The sequence below is a fragment of the Corythoichthys intestinalis genome, chromosome 3 (assembly GCF_030265065.1).
Source record: "Corythoichthys intestinalis isolate RoL2023-P3 chromosome 3, ASM3026506v1, whole genome shotgun sequence".
Lineage (NCBI taxonomy): Eukaryota > Metazoa > Chordata > Actinopteri > Syngnathiformes > Syngnathidae > Corythoichthys > Corythoichthys intestinalis.
In genome coordinates, this window is record NC_080397.1 from 21219638 (window position 1) to 21238808 (window position 19171).

The 19171-nt window shown below is 38.9% G+C and overlaps 1 protein-coding gene across 2 annotated transcripts in view; it reads right to left on the reverse strand.

The window, feature by feature from the left end:
* The window catches only part of efna5b (ephrin-A5b), a 133912-nt gene extending 115802 nt beyond the window's left edge, over positions 1 to 18110 (reverse strand). For both annotated transcript variants that reach the window (XM_057831667.1, XM_057831666.1), the window contains exon 1: positions 17335 to 18110. In XM_057831667.1, coding sequence (XP_057687650.1) covers positions 17335 to 17459 — 125 coding nt within the window. In that variant the 5' untranslated portion in view covers positions 17460 to 18110. The remainder of the gene's footprint in view (positions 1 to 17334) is intronic.
* Positions 18111 to 19171: the final 1061 nt, after the last annotated feature.

Genomic DNA, 19171 nt, shown 5'->3' on the forward strand with positions numbered 1-19171 from the left:
GCCCCCCCCCCCACAGTATTTATTTGATGGAGTTTGCCTAGAAACAGAATCCATACCTCTCGTCACTAATAACGGCCCCAGATTCATGCTGTAAATAAATTAGCATAGCAGCTCAACTAAGCGTAGTTGCGTACTCCAAACAGCGGATAACCAAAATTGTATTTCACAGGAGGCTGCCTGCATTGTTTCCAAGAAGCAATGCTGACTTAGGAGCTGAGAATAGGGTGCTCAGTTAATTAAAATTATTAGGAAAATTTAATTATCCTCCATTTGCAAATAGAAAAATCACAATAATGATCCTTGCAAGGTCGCTGTCGCACTCTGAATAAGCTAATAAAAGTGTTGAATGTAGATCCTAAAAAAAGCTAAAAACATCTATTGAGGAGCTCAACAGGGAAAACAACTCAATGCCGCATTTAGCCCGCAGGAAGAGAACAATAGCACAAATCAATGGTGAGCTTGTAAAACGCTGCAAATTTGAAAGGAAAAAGGAGAGTTTAATTAGAAATGAACGGGCAAATCCGAGATTAATAGGACCTCTATCGCTTATCGATCCACATTTAATACTTCTAAATGTGGGTAATTGGAAGGAGTTTGGTGCAATCTTCTGTCTACATCTTTATAGGGCAGCTCCAGTAGGTGTATAGGCCTTAAGTGCACTCGTAAATTGCTTTTATGACTTGGTGAGACATTGCTGTTAATGTTTCCATTCGCCCGCTTCACAGCCATATTGGAGCAACTCCAGTGAAATACACTTAGGGCAATATATAGAAATATACCGGTATATGAAATACAGTGGGGAGAACAAGTATTTGATACACTGTCAATGGGTTTTTCCATTGGCAGTGTATCAAATACTTGTTCTCCCCACTGTATATATAAGTGCCATGAAAAAAAGTATCCCACCCCCCCTTGTCCAGTTCGTATTTTGCATAGTTTCCCCACATTATTGTCAAACAAATACTGTATATTTGATAAATGTTTACTTTTAAATGGTGGTTTTGGTGACTAACGCTTCAAAACTGCCTGGCCCTGTGTGAAATAGTAATTGCCTTAACCTATTACCTCGTATTGGTTGGGCAACTCTTAGCAGCAACACAGAGGTGGGTGCATAATCATCATCACCACCGTCCATCTATGTGATCCTGTGATGCCTGCAATACCAGCTGGAAAGCTATACTCCCAATGGTTTCTTATATCTCAAAGCCATCTAGGCCATGAAGAGGCAAAGCAGCCCCAGACCATCACACTGCCAGTATCATGCAGTGTTTGACCATCGGGATTGTTTTTTTTTTTTTTTTCCCTGAAATGCTGTGTTACATTACTGCCAGATGTAACTAGACACACACTTTCCATAATGAACTTCCTTATTGTCGGTCAGAATCATACAGTGTTGTGAATCACTGGTTTAAAAAAAAAAAAAAAAAAAAAAAAAAAGGAAGAAAAAAAGAAAAGAAATGTAATTTAATTTTAATTCGCTATGGTTTTAACAAATTTTAACATTATCAATCAATCCTTTTTGTGATGAATGCTCAACATGAAGCATTTCAACACTGCTAGAAAATTCGAACACTGACGAATAAATTACTTTCCCAGTGATTATCAAAAAGGAAACAAATATTTTTTTCAAAATCAGGACATGCTCATAAAAGGTCCGTAACATGATACTCATCATCTTTGTCTGGGTACATTATACTGCACACTCCCTGTATTATCCTACCCTTGTACTTCAACAGTTCTGTAAAAGATGGGAAGCATTCATGGTCTTGTTCTACTTCCCTGTGACAGGCGCCATCCGATCCCCGCATCAAAGCAAGTCACTTTGCCTAACATGATCCTCGCCTGTTGTGTGTTGGTTTGGTTTCGTGAAGCGGATAAGACAGTTCCCACCAACTGTCTGATGTGGTGGCCCCTATCTCGGGTTTCACTTTGCACTACCGGTGCTGTGCCGTTATTAGAGGCTAAAAGGCTTTGTTACGGAACACAAAAGGCAGAGCTCCGTGGCAGTTAGTCAGGCTTTGTTAAGGGTCAGAGAGGTGTTAAATAGACTACACCTGAGGTCTTGTTAACAGCTTCACCTGAGGCGTTCATGGAAGGAGGGGTCATTTTAACTAACTGGTAGTGGGGTTTAGAATACACAGCATATTTAGAAAAGCATTGTGAAAGCTGGTCATTGCACTTAAAATAATTTAAAACAAAAAAGAAAATAAAGTGGACAGCTTCCACCCGCAACAGGAGTTAATAAGTTAATTATTTCAATTAGTTACTGTCTAAACTTCATTTTTGATGGATTAATTCAGTGGCAGTCTTTTGTCCATATGTTGTATTATATTATATAGAAACATATAAACCTTAGAATTTGAAGATACTGTAGGTGTATGCATTCTTGTCGTGTACGTAAGAGGTCATCTCACTCAATTTATCCTTACTTAACCCCTCTTTACATCAGCACACAAGGGCATTGAGTGCTCTTCCTACAAGGTTGCTCTTTATTGATGCCACTCACCTGCACCATCCAGCAAGTAAAAGTAGTGACAAAACTTGCTGAAAGGGCCTAGGACTCCATTGTGTGTTTACTTTGTAAATAAAACGACAAACTTTTCCAATCACTGTCAAATTCAACTGGGCTTAAATGTTGTTTTCACACACAGCTATGTCCTATACAGCTACTTTTGGGGGCAAAATGGACCGCATTCTAGGCCGGCTCAGCGTCAGGCCTCGTTACTCTGGATTCCGTCTCCCTCCCACCTCTTTCATCCCCATCTTATCCCCCTTTTATCCCCGTCTCTGCGCCCCCCTTTGCCCGTCTGGCTGCTCTACAAATGCTAAAGCCCCGCAAAGGCAAAGGCCGACACAGGCTCGGTGTAAAAAGTCCTATAGAGGCCCACCTCCATCAGTACCCCACCCTCCTCCTTTCTTGTGCTGCCTGACTACACTTTCGCTTTGCATTACTTCTGCTATTCTAACTTTTCCACTCCTGAGCACTATCAATTATGCACTAAAATAACAGAGAGGCCAGGCTCGGAGGCAGGACATAAAGGCCGATTATGAGTGTGAATAATTCAACTGCCTCTGTGCCATGTTCCTCCTACTAGTGATACAGGGAAGATGGCTTCACACCACAAATGTACATCAGTGTCTTGAGTTTAATGTACAGAATCTCTCTTGCTCTCTCTCACTCGCGCTCCTTCCCAAAGGGATTGAAAAGGTGAATGTAGTCAATAACTTCATTTCTTACGCTATTGCAGACCTGCTGACTGAATCCTATCCATGTTTCCAAGAGGCCCAATAAAAACCTCTCTGAAGTTTTCATCTAAGTCAACTAACAAAATCAACAAAGACAGACAAGCTGCCATAATGCTCAAAACAAGACTACTTGGTCTTCATTCTCCACCTACGTATAGCGTGCAAAGATTTGCAAATGTTCAGACACCACAAACATGAATGAATATTTCATCAGACCGCAAATATCCCCTCTATGATCCAGAACAACAAATAGGATGCATCTCTTCTCCCACGGGCTAATAACAACAACAACCCTGCGCCTCATTAAGAATAATGTGACTGAAACATCTAAAAATTGTCAGTCTATTCCAACAAGAAAGTACAGGGGGCAGAAAGCTGGTTTTCATTTGTGTTCTTCTTAGTAGAGATCGGAGAAAGAGGCAAAAAAAACTTTGTAAGCAGGGAGGGGTAAGTGTTTTGTTTTGTTTTGTTTTGTTTTGTTTTGTTTTGTTTTGTTTTGTTTTGTTTTGTTTTGTTTTGTTTTGTTTTGTTTTGTTTTGTTTTGTTTTGTTTTGTTTTGTTTTGTTTTGTTTTGTTTTGTTTTGTTTTGTTTTGGTTTGGTTTGGTTTGGTTTGGTTTGGTTTGGTTTGGTTTGGTTTGGTTTTTTTAAAGATGAAAAATATTTACACATAGAGCAAGTGGGATAAAAGGAAACAAATGAATAAAATAGAAATAGTAAACTCATGTGCATTACCGTTAAGTCATTGATTTTGGGACACAAAGAAAACAAAAAAAAGTTAAATATTTGAAATTTCAACTAAAAACAAAACGCATCACTTTTGGTGCTAACAATATCAAGAGAATTAATAAATTGCCTTTCATTGTATGTTCTCATCCTGTTGATGAAGCATACTTGGTTTGTACATAAACCCTGATATTTTCCATGTCGCTACTTTTAAATATAAACTACAAATATCTGTTAGTGATCTCTAGTTTTATCATAGTTAATGGCTTCACAATCAGTTTCACAAAACCACAATGATACCACCTAAGGGTCCCATTTTTTCCAATCTCAAAGCTTTAACACAAAGTCACTTTTGGGGGGCAAAAATCCCCAACAATCCTTCGTATTTCTGCTTCCGTTTGCTATGTTATTCTATAATCCTGACTGGAATGTTGGTCATCCAAAAAGAACTGAACAGCAGGTGAAATGGAATTTTCAAGGAACTCCTGTTGCAATAATAATTCTGCTGTACACTCATGCAGGATAATGTATTGCCATGTTTTCCCTTATGCTATAATTGTCTGGTAACAGTTAAAATATACACACAAATATGGGTATAAAATTAAGTGATATATACATTTATACATTTAATTCATTTCATTTAATAATTCTAATTACATACATAAATACACTTTAATTGAGAAGTGTACAATTCTTATTGACTTTAATTGCTGTTGCTTTTTTATATTTATTTATTCAAAATTGATGAACATACATTCAATATGCCAATTTCTGGTGCCATTTCGTAATCCACATATAAAGGGGCTTTGCTTGGAGTAATTGGATAGTAACAAAGATTATTTAGGAAAAAAAGATTGGGGGTGGGAGAGAAAAATGGCTGCGTAACAGGAGGTAGTCAGCATGTGAGTTAAGTAGCACCACACAGCCACAACACTGAGGCTTGGCCGTGGCCATGCTGGGTCATCTCAGCAGGACCACCATAGCCAGTGGCAAGGACAGTCCTGTTAGGGAGATGGTAATCCTTGAGGCAGGAGTGTTGGCAATATGGCATGTGCAGCTAAAGAGCGGGAGGAAACCAAATGGCCTATATTCGGCAGAACCGTGACAGGATCTTTACAGGACTGTGGCGGAGCGAGGAGAGAGGATTTAAACACAAGGAGCATGGAAAATTGTTAAATTGTTGCTGTTAAGGAATACATTTTATTGTTTCTTAACACTTTCTTTAGTAACACCTTTACCAGATAATTAGTTTGCAAAAAATAAAAATTATAACAACTAGGAAAATTGTATGGGTTAAGTGAAATCACAGCAACAGTTTGTCCTCTTCTTTTTTTAAACACTCAATTTACTGTAATTTAGGAATAATGTGTCTCTAGCTAACTGAAGCATTGGCAAATAAATATTATAAAACGTTGCTGTCACTTTCGCCAATCAATCTCCAGACACGAGTTAACTAATGTTGACAGATGAGCCTAAACAACATTTATTTCTTTTCTTTTTTCTTTTTTTTCTTTTTTTTTTATTCGCTGAAGAATGTTATATTTTAAGTGCTGTTTTGGTTAAAGAAAAAAAAAAAGCAAAATCGCAAGATTTTAAACAAGAGACTTTGGCGCGTGATACACACCCAAGGATGTGAACATAGGTAGCACTCATCACATCTGTTTATCTGTAGGGCTTAAGTCCACTTTAGGGACACCACTTAAGTCTCACTTATCTCATTAGACCCTAAAAACTGATTAATATGAATGCTAGCAGAAGCCAGCTTGAGACATCCTGAAGAAAGCAGGGAAAGAGGAAAAGAGAAGGACAGGGGAGAATTTTAGGGGAAGGTTTTTTTATGTGGGTGTCTCAGGACAATGAGCTGATGGCTTTTTAAGCCTCTCAGTGGCTCGGGGTTAATACCCTGGGCTGCAGTCATGGGATAGGGCACAGTTCAAAGCCTGGTGCACTCTCCAGCTTGATGCTCACTGAATCACAGCCAGAGAATAAACAAGCAGGAAAAGTAAAACAAAAAGAATGTCTCTTGCAATTTGAACATATCACTGAAGAAATAATAAAGTGCACTTCCTGAACCAAACTAGTATGTGTGGGGATGTGGGTGTGTTTGTGCGTGAGTGCGTATGTGTGTATGTTTACGGTTATTCAGTTTGTGTTCAGTGGGGTGTCATATTTAGTTATGCAAGGCTGATGTTCAGACCATTCTGAGGAGGACTCAGATGAGAGGAGAAGGTGGAAATGGGATTCATCACACATACCACGAATCTGTCATTTTCCCTCTCCGTGAGAAGAAGAAAAAACATATTTTACTCTACTTGGAAATAAAATCCACTGCATATTAGGCATGTGCCGGTATGAGATTCTGACGATATGATAACCTTGAGCAAAAATATCACAGTATTACAATTACAGCTCTAAATTGTTTGAGAAATCTGGGTTTAAAAAAAAAAAAAAAATCTATTGAACAGGATTTTTGTTTTTCAAAACATATTAGCAAATTGGAACATAAGTATAATGTTAAGTTAAAATATATCTAAAAAAAAATATCCTAAATAAAATTAAAATAAATGCAGTCCTTTCCGTGAGCCCAAACCCACAGCCACAGCTCAACATTATTACCATAAGAAGAAAAATAATTGAATTAACTTCCATAAAAAACATGTCTGACTCGTATCATGTTTACATTATACGCACACTCTCTTTTTCATCACAGACAGTTGCCAGAGAGAAAAAAACAACACGTTTTACCACCGATAGACACGCTAAACACGCTGGAGTTAATTCTTGTAAATTGTGGTAAACATTCATGACAGTGTTTACTAACCTTTAATTTTGTATAAATGCGAAATCATATTGAAGGTATTGTCTGCTCGGCAGCTACCCTCTGCAAACATGTTTTACATGTTGGTTGGCCTTCCTCCTCTAAGCCGTGGCCATCTGAAACTTTTCTGTAGCTGAAGTATTCCCATACCAGCAATTTTGTTTTCTTTGATGGGGGAAAAAGTTCAGGAGTTTTCACCTCCTCCAGCCATCGTTAGGCACAACTGACTCTCTGACACTGAGCAACGACCGATGGGGAGTTGAGCCTTGCAGCTGCAAGCGAGGGATTTCTCCATACATTTTTGGGAGATAAAAACAGCCAATACGGTAGGGACAGTACGGCAGAAAATGTTTGCGGTTTTGAAACCGTGACGTTTTCATACCACTGTATACCTTGAAACCGGTAATCGGCATATGTCTACTGCATATACACACAACTTCACGAAACACGAAAATTAATAATGACTGAGGAATGGCCTGTGGCAAATTGGGTCAAAAATACTACAACTAAAAACGTCCGTGCTGCTTTATCACGTTCGGCTTTAGCCATTCCACTGTAAATAGTTTTTTACACACTATCTGTCAGATACCTTTAAAACAGATTCAAACTGAAACGTACCGCAAAAATTCAACAGGAGACAAATTCAGTCAGAACAAAATGTAAGAAAAGTGCCGTCAAAAGAGAGGATAGTAAGACATTCCCAAAGAGACACACACTGTTTGAATTACAACCATGCATAATTAGCCGCATTATTCATCACGATGACTGTAACAAGTCTGTTTATGACCTTCACTCGCAGAGACTCTTTTGAGGACAAAAACAGTTCAGTTATTGCGCCGGTCTGTCTCGCCAGATTATTTAAATATATAGTGTTTTGGCATGAAGCCATCTATTAAGGAGCTACATTACACACACTGTGATATATGTGTTTTAGAGGCAAACACAAGGGCACAATGCAATGTGTCACAGTGGCTGCAAACCAAGATGCAACTATAGTACCGCAGCACTGTTCCCCCTCGTTCCCTAATAAGCATACGGCATGTGTGAAGGTAACAAAGCTAGGGGACTGAACCTTAGGAGGCTTAATCCTGTTTCTGCAGAAAATAACCCCAGGGTCACTAACGACAAAGACGACATCTCCAGTGGGTGAGGAACCCGAGTCTCCTCCCCTGAGGGACCACCGCATAGTCCTCCAACCTCTGTCACCACGAGGGAGGCAGCTACAGACATGCATCTTTAAATCTTGCCAAGGACAGACAAGGATGGAAGCGGAGGGAGGATGGATACGATTGGTTGCAAATGAGGGAAGCTGCCACCTCTCTCCCATCTCCTCTCCATTCAAGCTGGCCTTCTCACCCCCTGCTACTACAAGCGTCTCCCCCTCATGTCTGGCGTTGACTTTACTCATGTCCTCCCATCTTTTTTTTCCTCATCCAAAAAGAGTACTACAACTCCAGCTCTCGGTTTCTGTTCACCATTCACTCCATTCTCCCTCTCTCCCCTGCCTTCGCTCTCTCTTTCGGCCTCTATTTAAAGTGCATGCATTACTTTCAGCCCATGTAAAGTGGACGGGGAGAACGGAACAATGGCTGCCTTTCAGCAGAACGGCTCAGCTCTGGTGATGGAGGTGGTGGGGGCAACATTGGCTGCTTGTAGTTTTCTCTACTCAAGCAGGCAATTGCAGCAAGATTATTTTTGGCCAAGAAGAAGTGAAGTTGGTTTAACTACTGTTACTTGTTTGATGAACATGCTTTTTCAGTTTCTTAAAAGAATTAACATACTTTTTAATTATCTAGAAAATGTAGAACTCTATTGGTTATTGATTGATTATTATAGCATTCCCCTTCAATTGGCTGACACCATTTCAGGGTGGATACCCCCTCCTGCCTATAGTTAGCTTGGATTGGCTTCAGCACCCCCTTAACCCTTGTGAGGATAAGCGGTACATAAAATGAATTAATGAAAACTATCATTGTTTGGTACCACAAGTACAGACAGATCTGGTCAAAAGAGAAAACAATAAATGCCTTCATGCAACATGCTTGGAAGACTATATCATAATGACAATTTATTCTCACTAATATTGATTCACCTTTGTTTTTTAGTTCATAAGGCAAAGACAAACTGCCCATGCCAAGATTCTCAATTTAACAAAACATTAGATCTCTGTAACTTAAAACCCCCGACAAGAAGATTGTGTTCCCATTCTAAAAGGACCACATAAAAGCATGCCGGCTGACTGTTTCCCAGCCGGTCAGGACGCATAAGCTCACGAATCATTTACAACCCGGCTGAAACCCATCAATTAGGACTTTATTCACAAGCTGGAGATGTGTTCCCTTCTGGGATCTATTCTCCACACCGTGGCCCAGCTAGAAAAACATCCAGTCACTACTCCCCCCGCAGACCCCCGAGTTAAATAAGGAAAATGGTGCAGAAAGGTCCGAATGCAGGCAACCATGACGGGAATTATCTGTGGAAAATAAATCTGGTCTTAAAAAAACGTCAATCTCAGTAGCTCTCCTCACATTTTCCAGCTGGATGTGACAGAAAGCACAAAAAAAAAAAAAAAAAAATGGAATCCATTAGTCGTTTTGGCCTTTTACGAGCGAGCGGGTGTGGTTCCTTTAAAGCTGATGGAAGTCAGACAATAAATGAATTTAACAAGGTCAAATCACCCGTAGCGGAAAGAGCTGGTTAAAATCTGCAAATGGATTTAAAACTGTCCACATGAAGCATGAGGGTTTAAGAAAAGAGGTCCTCTCTCAGCAGCACCACACTCTGGTCAGGGATGATAGCTCAACCAAGCATTACTGCAGGAACAGCTGCTTCTGGGCCACCATCTTGCAGAGCAGATGAGCCCCAACAAGGATACAGTAGTGCCATTTTTACATTTGACGACAACTAGGTTGCTGGAATGCTATTTTCGTTTTTATCATTTAAATAACTATCAGCAACTGTTTATTAAATCAATCTGGATAGAATCGATGTTTGGCAAAGTTACAGTAAGGGGTGACATTTTTTTTTTTCTTCAAGTATTTTACTAATATTGACTGAGCTTTTCAAAACCATTTCAGAGTTGAAACAATGGTTGAAGTGGATATACTCAAAGCAGCAAATCAACTTAAGAAAACAATAACTAAGTAAGCACTTTGTACATCCTTGATGTTTTATGGATAACTTGTGTCAGTCGGCGAAGCAAAAGAGGGAAGAAGCTAAACTAAGTGACTAGCAGCCAAAGAAAATTGTCGAGGCTGCTGCATGAGCCGGTTAATTCTTAGCAACGCTTCCAAGTTCTTTCCAAAAGGGTTCAATGCAAGACAGATTGCTCCTCTGATAGCAGCGTTTCAGCACTCCATCTGACCTCGAAGCGATTACTGTGAAAACAAAAACCGGGGCATTAAGATCTGGGTCCGAGTCAAAGGAGGAGGGAACCTGAAAGTGAAATGAGCCTGCCTCCATTAAATGCCGCCCATATTTTTTTAGTTTAATATGACATCCCATCCGGATGAAAAGGGCTCTTAAAACAAGGATATTTAGCCAGGTTCTGGATGACATGTGTTAGATACTCAGCAGAGACAACATTAAATACACTTTCACCATCTAATGAGGACAGATACAGAAGGTCTGCATTTACAAACAAAACTACAATGACAGTCAGTAAAATATAAAGCTTCCAATGTCCATCTGCTGCATTTCTTTATATTTATTGAGGAATTTGAGGAACACATAAATCAGTGTCCACATATTCTTAAAAAAGGTGTGCAGATCTGCATATAAATGTCAAGATTTAATGTCAAAATTATTATATGGAATTTTTAAGCACTTCAGCAACACTTCAGAAGAATCAGCACTTAAATGTAAAGATTTAATGTCGAAATTATGAAATGATTTTTTTTAACTCATTCACTACCAAGGACGTGCAATCACGTTTTTTTTTTTTTTTTTTATGTTCGACTGCTTATAACTAAAGAACGAAAAAGACTGTTTCTCCTTTTTTTTTTTTTTTTTTTTTTTTTTTATGATGAAAGCTGGGATGCTTATCTTTCTTTTTGTAATATCTGTGTTCATGTAGCCATTGAATACAATATTCTGTGGAGCTTGAAAGAAGGGGATGTCTCGTGACACGATGTCCGGCAGTGAATGAGTTAAGCACATCAGCAACAAGTCACAAGAACATCTCCACTGTGCGCAATTTGTACTGACAATTTCAGAGCAGTGATAGTAGTCTGCAGGAGTGTAGAACAAACCCACATATTATTAGATAAATAACAATTTAGCTTAATTTACGAGGGGGAAAAAAATAGTAAAAATGTTCTTAATATCAATTCTCTAAAAAGATATTTGTTGACATATTTTTTAACTTACTGTCGCAATACCGATACAATTTTTTTTTTTTCTAAATACAACATGCTAGCATTTCATTTGAAGTGTTACTTTACTTTGGAAAATTATGCTATCAGGCTAACAAAATTATGTTACTTATTAAACAAATGCCCCTCAGAAAATGTTATCAAAAATATCAGTATAGGGAAGGCGGAATTTTCGCTGTAAAATTGCAAGCTGCTTTTATTTGAGCAAGGTTACAAATCCTTCACCGACAATAGTATTTCAGTGTGCACTGTAGCAGCTCCACAAGGGTCACGGCCAAAAAGTCCTCGCTCTTCTCTGCCGCCACGCGCCGAAAGAGCAGCTGCTTTGCCAAGCACATTGACTGCACATTGACTGCTGCTTGCTGCCCTCAATTTCTTGTTTAAAAGGAAAAATATCTAATCTAAATGGAAAGTGCATTTACAGGTCTGTTGAGAAAACACATTGTGACATCTAAACCTTGACCAAACCAAGAAAAAAACTATTTCTCATTTAAATCATGCCTCCTCGCAAACATTGTTTCTGTTTTTCTGCCTCCTGCTTCTCGCACACTGTGTCACCTCCACTTTTGGAGCTCGCAGCTCTCGCCAGAGCTTGTCGTTGTCGATCCCGCAGGCGAAAGAAAGACTACCAAGCAGGGGGTCATTAGTGAGAACTAACTAGTCCTTGGACAGAGGAAAAGAGTGCAGTGAGAGAGTTAGGAAATGCTAAATAAAAACAAACAACAACAAAAATAAAACACTCCACTAAAGGATCAGCATATTCGTATCTGCTAAAAAGCTTACTCATTCATGTAATCAAAGGCTACTTGATTTAAAAATGACAGTAATACTTAATGACAATAATATTCTATCAATATCCACGGGGTCCTTACAAGCCCACATGGACAGTTACATTCCCCATCAGTGCGCAACCAGAAACCCAATGGAGAGAGTTGACATGAGTCTATTTATCTAGGAAACAAGCCCTATATGGCTCACTTGCTTCCAGCAAAACACAAAATTCAAGCACAGACAAAAGGGGAAAACTGAAATGACAGCAAGGAGTGAGGGGGGCCATAACATTGCACGTTCTCTTCTGACAACAAGTTGCTCTGCTGTAGTTTAACTAAAAATCTATGAGATGCTGATTTTTTTCCGATGTATTGTAAAAAACTGAAAAAGACTGTTAAAATACTTTTTTTTTTTCATGACTAACGTTATTCGTCTCTGACTAATTTCATATGGGATACGAGGGAAAACATAGCGTCTCTGGTGTGAAATCAATTTCCACCATTGGCAGAGATTCTACTTTTTTATTTACCGTATTTTTCGGACTATAAGTCGCACCTGAGTATATCGCACCAGCCCAAAAATGCACAATGAAGAGGGAAAAAAATAATAAAGTCGCACTGGACTATAAGTCACATTTTGGGGGGAAATTTACTTGATAAAATCCAACACATAGAACAGGTATGTCATCTTGAAAGGCAATTTATAATAAGAAATACAATTGAAAACAACATGCCGAATAAGTGTACAGTGTGATAATGTTACATGATGAATGAACAATGAAATGCGAACGTGGCCGGTATGTTTACGTAACATAGCTATTAAGAGTTATTCAGATAAGTATAGCATAAAGAACATGCTAACAAGTTTATCAAACCATCAGTAAGACTCCAAAACACCAAAATAACATGTGACGTAATATAATAATGTGTTAATAATTTCACACATAAGTCGCTCCAGAGTATAAGTTGCACCCCTAGCCAAACTATGAAAAAAACTGCGACTTATAGTCTGAAAAATACGGTACTTTTTTTGTTGCCGCCTGGTGTCTTGCCATTTTTCGAGCAATCAAATTCCCAACAATATATGTTGAAGCATTGACTTGAACTGTTACATTTAACAACTTTTAGATTCTGCTGGTCATGTTGTTTTCTTAATTGGATTACTTTTCACGGAAAATGCCTCTTCACGTGCTAAGCAAATTTTGAAGAAATAACCAGAGCCAGAAAAAAAAAATCATTATGAAACATTTGATACCATGGAAATCAATTTGCATGTTATGTTTTCATTTTTGTAAGCAATGTGTGGAGTGAATTAGCACTGCTATCTTTCAGGTACTTCGTTGATGTTTGGGGTTTTTGTGTTGTTGTTTTGTTTTTGTTTTTGTTTTTTTGGACTTCATGTCATTGAGTCATTATAATCTTTAATTCATTTTATACTTTACTGGAAAATATTGATCGGTTGATCAGTTATTAGAAATAGTGATTAAATTATGTTTTTGCACATTTATGTTTTTATTTCAAAAATAATCGAAAGCAACGCCAACAGATTAACATTATTGTAAATGTTTGGTAACAATACAAAAATGCTACGGCGATGACAGTAAATTGTTAAGATCATATAACGCACACCATTTTGACTCAATTGCTTCTAACAGCAGTCATCATTAATCATTTCTGAACATAGCATTCTTACCGACCATGTAATTGATTGTTATATCCAGCTTTGATCAAATTCATATTAAAAATTACAAACAAAGAAAAACATCTCAAAATTTATTATATAGTATAGTTAGTTAAATAGCTAAAATAACTTTTAGTTACAATCTAAAGCACTGTGTAAATTATAATTCTTCTGCCAATTTTTTTCTAGTCGGCAAAACTCAGAAAACTCACGATTCCATTACATTACCACCAACTTTTTACTCAATACACCTTCCACGCACTCACCGATTTGGCATTTCACATTGACCCAATAGCGAAAATGCCAAAATGTAAATATTAATCCCAAAAAATATAAGTGCTCCACAAAAAAAAAAAAAAAAAAGGCATTGTGCCCTGTGTTTTTGTTAGTCATTATAGCTCCAATGTATAGAAACATGCAATGTACAGTTTGTACTTTTCCAGGATGTACTTTTATTATTCATATATGAAATGTATAGGACTGCAGCACCAAGTTGTTATCATGTTTCCAGACTATATGCTAATATAAAAAGTGAGCCGTAAAATACAGATAGAAACTTAAAAATCACCACGCGCAATTGCCCGGTCACGACTGCGCTAATGGTCGTAAATCACACTGTCGTGGAGAGTCGCAAACTTTCTACGTCCTGTCGACTGACTTACTGGAGTCAGTCTGACCTCTGAGAGACTCCTGAAATATTTAATTTTATTCATTCATGTTCCAGGACCGGACAAGGAGATACAGACTGAGAAAGAGGCAACAAGGGAGGAAGGCTTAGAGGAACATGTTGGAGAAGAAAGGGCACTAGTCTGTCCTCTCATTAGAATAAATACTCACAAGGAAAGGCAGCCGGCTGAATCGCAGAGGGCAGACACTGCCCGAGAGAAATGTCCCTTTATTTGTAAGACGTTTCAAGCTGAATGAACCCTGTAAGGACACGTATTAAGACTTCTCCAAACACTCCTCTATTGGCAAGAATACTAAATGAAGGTAAAAGAAAGACAGATCGAGAAGTGAATCAACTACAAAGTGAAGTTAGTCAAGCTGTTTTCAAGTTATTGGTCCTAAAGTGGAATTGTGAGACAAAGATGGATTGAAGCCAAGCAAACAGTCTGGAAATCCCCTCAATTTGATTACCAACTAAAGCAATGATGAAAAATATGATGAAGAAAATTAAAGCGGCATACTATTTTTAAAATCTCGAGATAAAACAAATAAGGCTCCCAATTCGTGAAACCAACACCACCACCCATTGCAACAGAACCCATCAGAGTGTTTAAATTCTTTATTGGAGCCCAACTCATCTCATAGGCGTTTCATGGCCATTCAGAAAACATAGCAACTGGTAATGTTTTTCTTTATTTCTTACAAAAGTATTAACATTTTTTTTTCTGTTTTATCGTCCGTATGTTAGATGTTTGTTTCATATCCTTTGCATTTCAAAATTTTTAGGTCAAACCTGTTCTTTTTAAAAAGTGCATAGATAAAGGCTCCAGTGTGACTAGCCACAGTAGGGATATTCTTGACAAGTTTTTGTAATAGTCTAATTTACATTTGTGTGTTGAATGGATCAGCCTATTTTAAACATAAACTTCGGCAGTCAGTGGGTATATAAAATCACTTTGTGAAGACTGTGTGGCTTTAACCCTGGTGATAAAGTTGGAGCACAATATGACACATGAAAACGCAAAATGTCCAACACAGACTTCATAAATCAGAAACCAAAGAGATGTTGGGACAAATCAAACACATTTGGGGTGATTAATTCCCTTAAAGTAGTCATTTTCCAGCCGGGAGAATCTGTGGCTTTGTCAGATGGAAAAACGAATGGCGACTAAACAACTTAATCTCCAAGAGTTAGCCTGAAATGATGTCAGCTTTACACTTTTTAAGTCACCTGCTAGATCAATTAGGTCACCTCGCTTCATTAGATTGGTCTCCCGGTCAGACAGGATCACTTTTCCATGCGCCGAGCTGACACCGTAAATGATCGGAAGGGCTTTAGGAACAAAAAGCAGGAGCAGCTTTAACTACACGCAAAGGTTAGATTTTTGTGAGTAGACTTATGACTATTAGAAAAAGTTTGCCTAGGGAGTAATTCACATTATATGGGTATCGAGAGTCAAACAAACTGAGTAAACATGCATATGGGCCGCTCGGTATAAGTTACCTTACAAGCTCTTATTCAAAAAAAATTAAAAAATAGAAAACTGTTTCCTTCCTCGAGGTAAGACGCAGGCTTTAGTACCTCGCCGAACCGAAGAAAAACATGAACTAGTCTGGTGCAAACATCTCATATTCCTTTTCCTCTTGATGTTAGCGACTTTTTCTTCAAATTGGTCTTATGAGCTGAAAGTGGGAAAACCTGTCCGCACATCTGGAAAAAATCAAGTTAACAGAGCGTCCAGTCGAGTCAAAACTTTCTCGCCGAAGTAAGGGGAGAAAACAAAATATAGTCCCTTGAAAAGGTGTCTATCAACAGCAGGAATCAAGTTCAAAATTACAGTCAGAGAAAAATAAAATAAATAGTGCCAAGTCAGCTTAGAGACCACAATCCGTCGTCAAGCATGAGGAATATCATTGACAAGATCTACACACGCCGTTGGACTTTATAAACTTGACCACTAAACTGCTCCAAGAAATGACCCTCATCTTTCCAAACTTCAAGAGCAATAATACAGGAAATCATTTGATAAATGTCACAAAAAATATGAGTTATGTCAGGTAATTTAATGATTTTTTTTCTCAACAAATATTCCTTAACATTCAACAGTTGAGTGAAAAACGCTCTCTACTGGAAATGTTTCCATTTATCAAGTATGAGACAAAGCTGCTCAGTAGAACCCCAGAAAGTGCCTATAGAGTATACGTTCAACACGACTGGCTCGATAGAAAAGTCTCACCATACAAAACTTTTGCGTCTCTCCTCTCTGAGTTTCAAAAAAATCTTTCTTCTATTTGGAAAATTGGGGAAAACATGGCTTTATTCTTACAGGCAGTGGGATTAATGTGTGCATGTTAAAAATATTTTTATGTTAAGAGATTTAAACACCAAGTTGTAGAACAAAAGTTCTGAAAGTTTTCTGTTGGGATTCCAAAAATGGGTTGTGTTTTGCACCATGAATATATATATATATAGGAATATATGCGTTTTTCCCCCAAAATCAACTCATTTGTATAAACTACAAATTGCAAGGTGGGAAAAGGGCACATGTTCATGATACATGGTTTTAATTGAATGTAAATTGCCACCATTCAGATGGAAAGAAAATTAATTGAGTAAAATTAAGAATTGTTTTTGTTTCAGAACAAATATTCTATCTCTTTTTTTTCTTCTTTTTTTTAAGAATATGATTTTTTTTTTTTTTTTTTTTTTTTGGTAGAAATAATACTGATTTTTTTTTCCTCCCAAAATAAAGCGAGTCCCCGGGTCTATGCAATTGCAATTTGGGGGTATTAATTTTTGAATTTATAAATTAGATGTCGTGTCTTGTTATAATGAGGTTCAGAACATAGACGCATAAGCCCCGTATCTCGGTCTGGATCAGCTCGACCGGCTTTAACGTCAAATTGCCAAGATGTTGGCACCTGGATGTCACGAGTGTCCACTATAAAAGCACACCGCAGAGAGATAATTTCTCGAACCCGCCCTGCTCGCCCCATCACTGAGCGAGCCGGAGCGAGTCTCGCCCGGTGCCGCGGCCGGGTAGGCGGCAACTTACTTGGCGTTGGTCCGGTTCCAGAAGACGGCGTAGCGGTCGGCCACCACTTTGGAACTGGGCTCTTGGCTAAAAACACACATCCACAGCAGCAGGCAGACGGCGAGGATCATTTCCACTTGCAGCATCACTACGGCAAAAGTTGGCCACGTATTCCTCCTGGTTGGTGTGGCGGCAGGTGAGGGGGTCTCATTCACGACGCTCGCTGGAAACGGGCGCTCTGTTCAGATCGGTCCAATGTGGCGTATGTCCCTCGGAGCTGGGGATATATGTCCCCCCCTCCCTTTCTCTCGTTGAATCTTCAGGGGTGCGTCAACAAGGTGAATGACGAGGAGCGCACCCTTGGGTGCTTTGGGGACGAGTCAGTTACACACAATAAAAAGCGGGAGAGAGGGACGGCCACTTCAGAAATCCATGTAGTCCACACAACTTTTGGCACTTCGCAGACGGTAAGGGCGGGGAAGCTTGTAGACTAGATCAATCAATCCAAGTGACAAGAGAGAAAAAAAGCGCTGTATCTCCTCTGGTCTGTTTCGATGTCCGATTTAAGGAGCTTGAGTCTAGAGGAGACACTTGTTTAGGTGCGCATCCCGCCGTGTCCTCTTAATAGAGAAGCCATGTTGCAAAAAGGCGTGGGAAAGCTAAACGAAATGCCATACGCGCGTGGCCCTTCTTCATGGGTGTGTATGCGTATCGGTCCGTGCGTGCGTGGATGTATTTGGAGTATCGATGTGTGTGTTAGGGTAGCCTCGGGAGAGTGCGCGCAGCGTCCAGCAGCTTCAGATGCCGACTGAGCGAGTGGCTTTGCTTTACTGCGCTGCCATTGGCTCACGTTCCTTAGTCCAGCCCACCAATACATCCCCCTTCTCCTACAAGCTTTTCCTTCTCTGCACACCGCGCCTCTCCGCAAACCCAACTACAGTAATTCAATTACAGAGTGGTACAAGTTGTTTCTTATTCGTGTTATACTGAGATGTCTTTGGAATATAAAACAAATAAATGACTAGTAACTATTAAAAGGCAATCAAATACAAAAATAAATCAAGCAACCGACTAAACCAAACGGGTTTTCATTTTTCTTTCTTCAGATACTGATCCCGCAGTGACTTTTGTTCATTTATATGAAGCTAAGAAAGTGAGAGTGAGTCATTTGGCGCTCTGGGGCAGCATCTCCACACAATATGCAATGAGAGCGCATTAGTTAATGGTTAATTATTTATTATTAGTAGCAGTAATAATTAGTAAATTAATCTGAAACACATCTAAACACATGATATGTGACAAACAGAAGAAATAAATTCACTCCCATTAGACGGCAGAAGGTGCAATAAAAAATGTGTATCCACCTGTTGCCATTCATAAAATGCAAAACATGACAGTATGCCCCTGCATGTAAATCAGCTTTCTGTTTAATTCGAGAGTCAAATTATAGATGGATTTAATCAGTTTATTTGTAAATTTCGACCAGATTCTCATTATTTTGGTCTTTGTTGTTGTTGTTGGGTTCCATGAGATTTTTCTTTCGAGTGGATGCCATGCCTCAATAATAAGGAAACACTCCACTACTACAGTACTTTGATTCCCAGCCAGCACGCCTATGCCCAGCCACTGCAAGCCAGGAGGGAAAAAAAGGTCTGATGTGTCTGAAGGGTGAGAAGTATTAAAAAGTGTGTCCAGTAATAATGAACCATAAAGGTAACTTGCTGTGACAAACTCTAATGGGACAAGTGGAAAGGCATGTACGAGTATATCGTCTTCTATCTATGCCAGCATTATGTACTGATAGGCGGGGGAAAGAAAAATACAACACCAGTATGGCGGAAAACACAAACAAGACTGA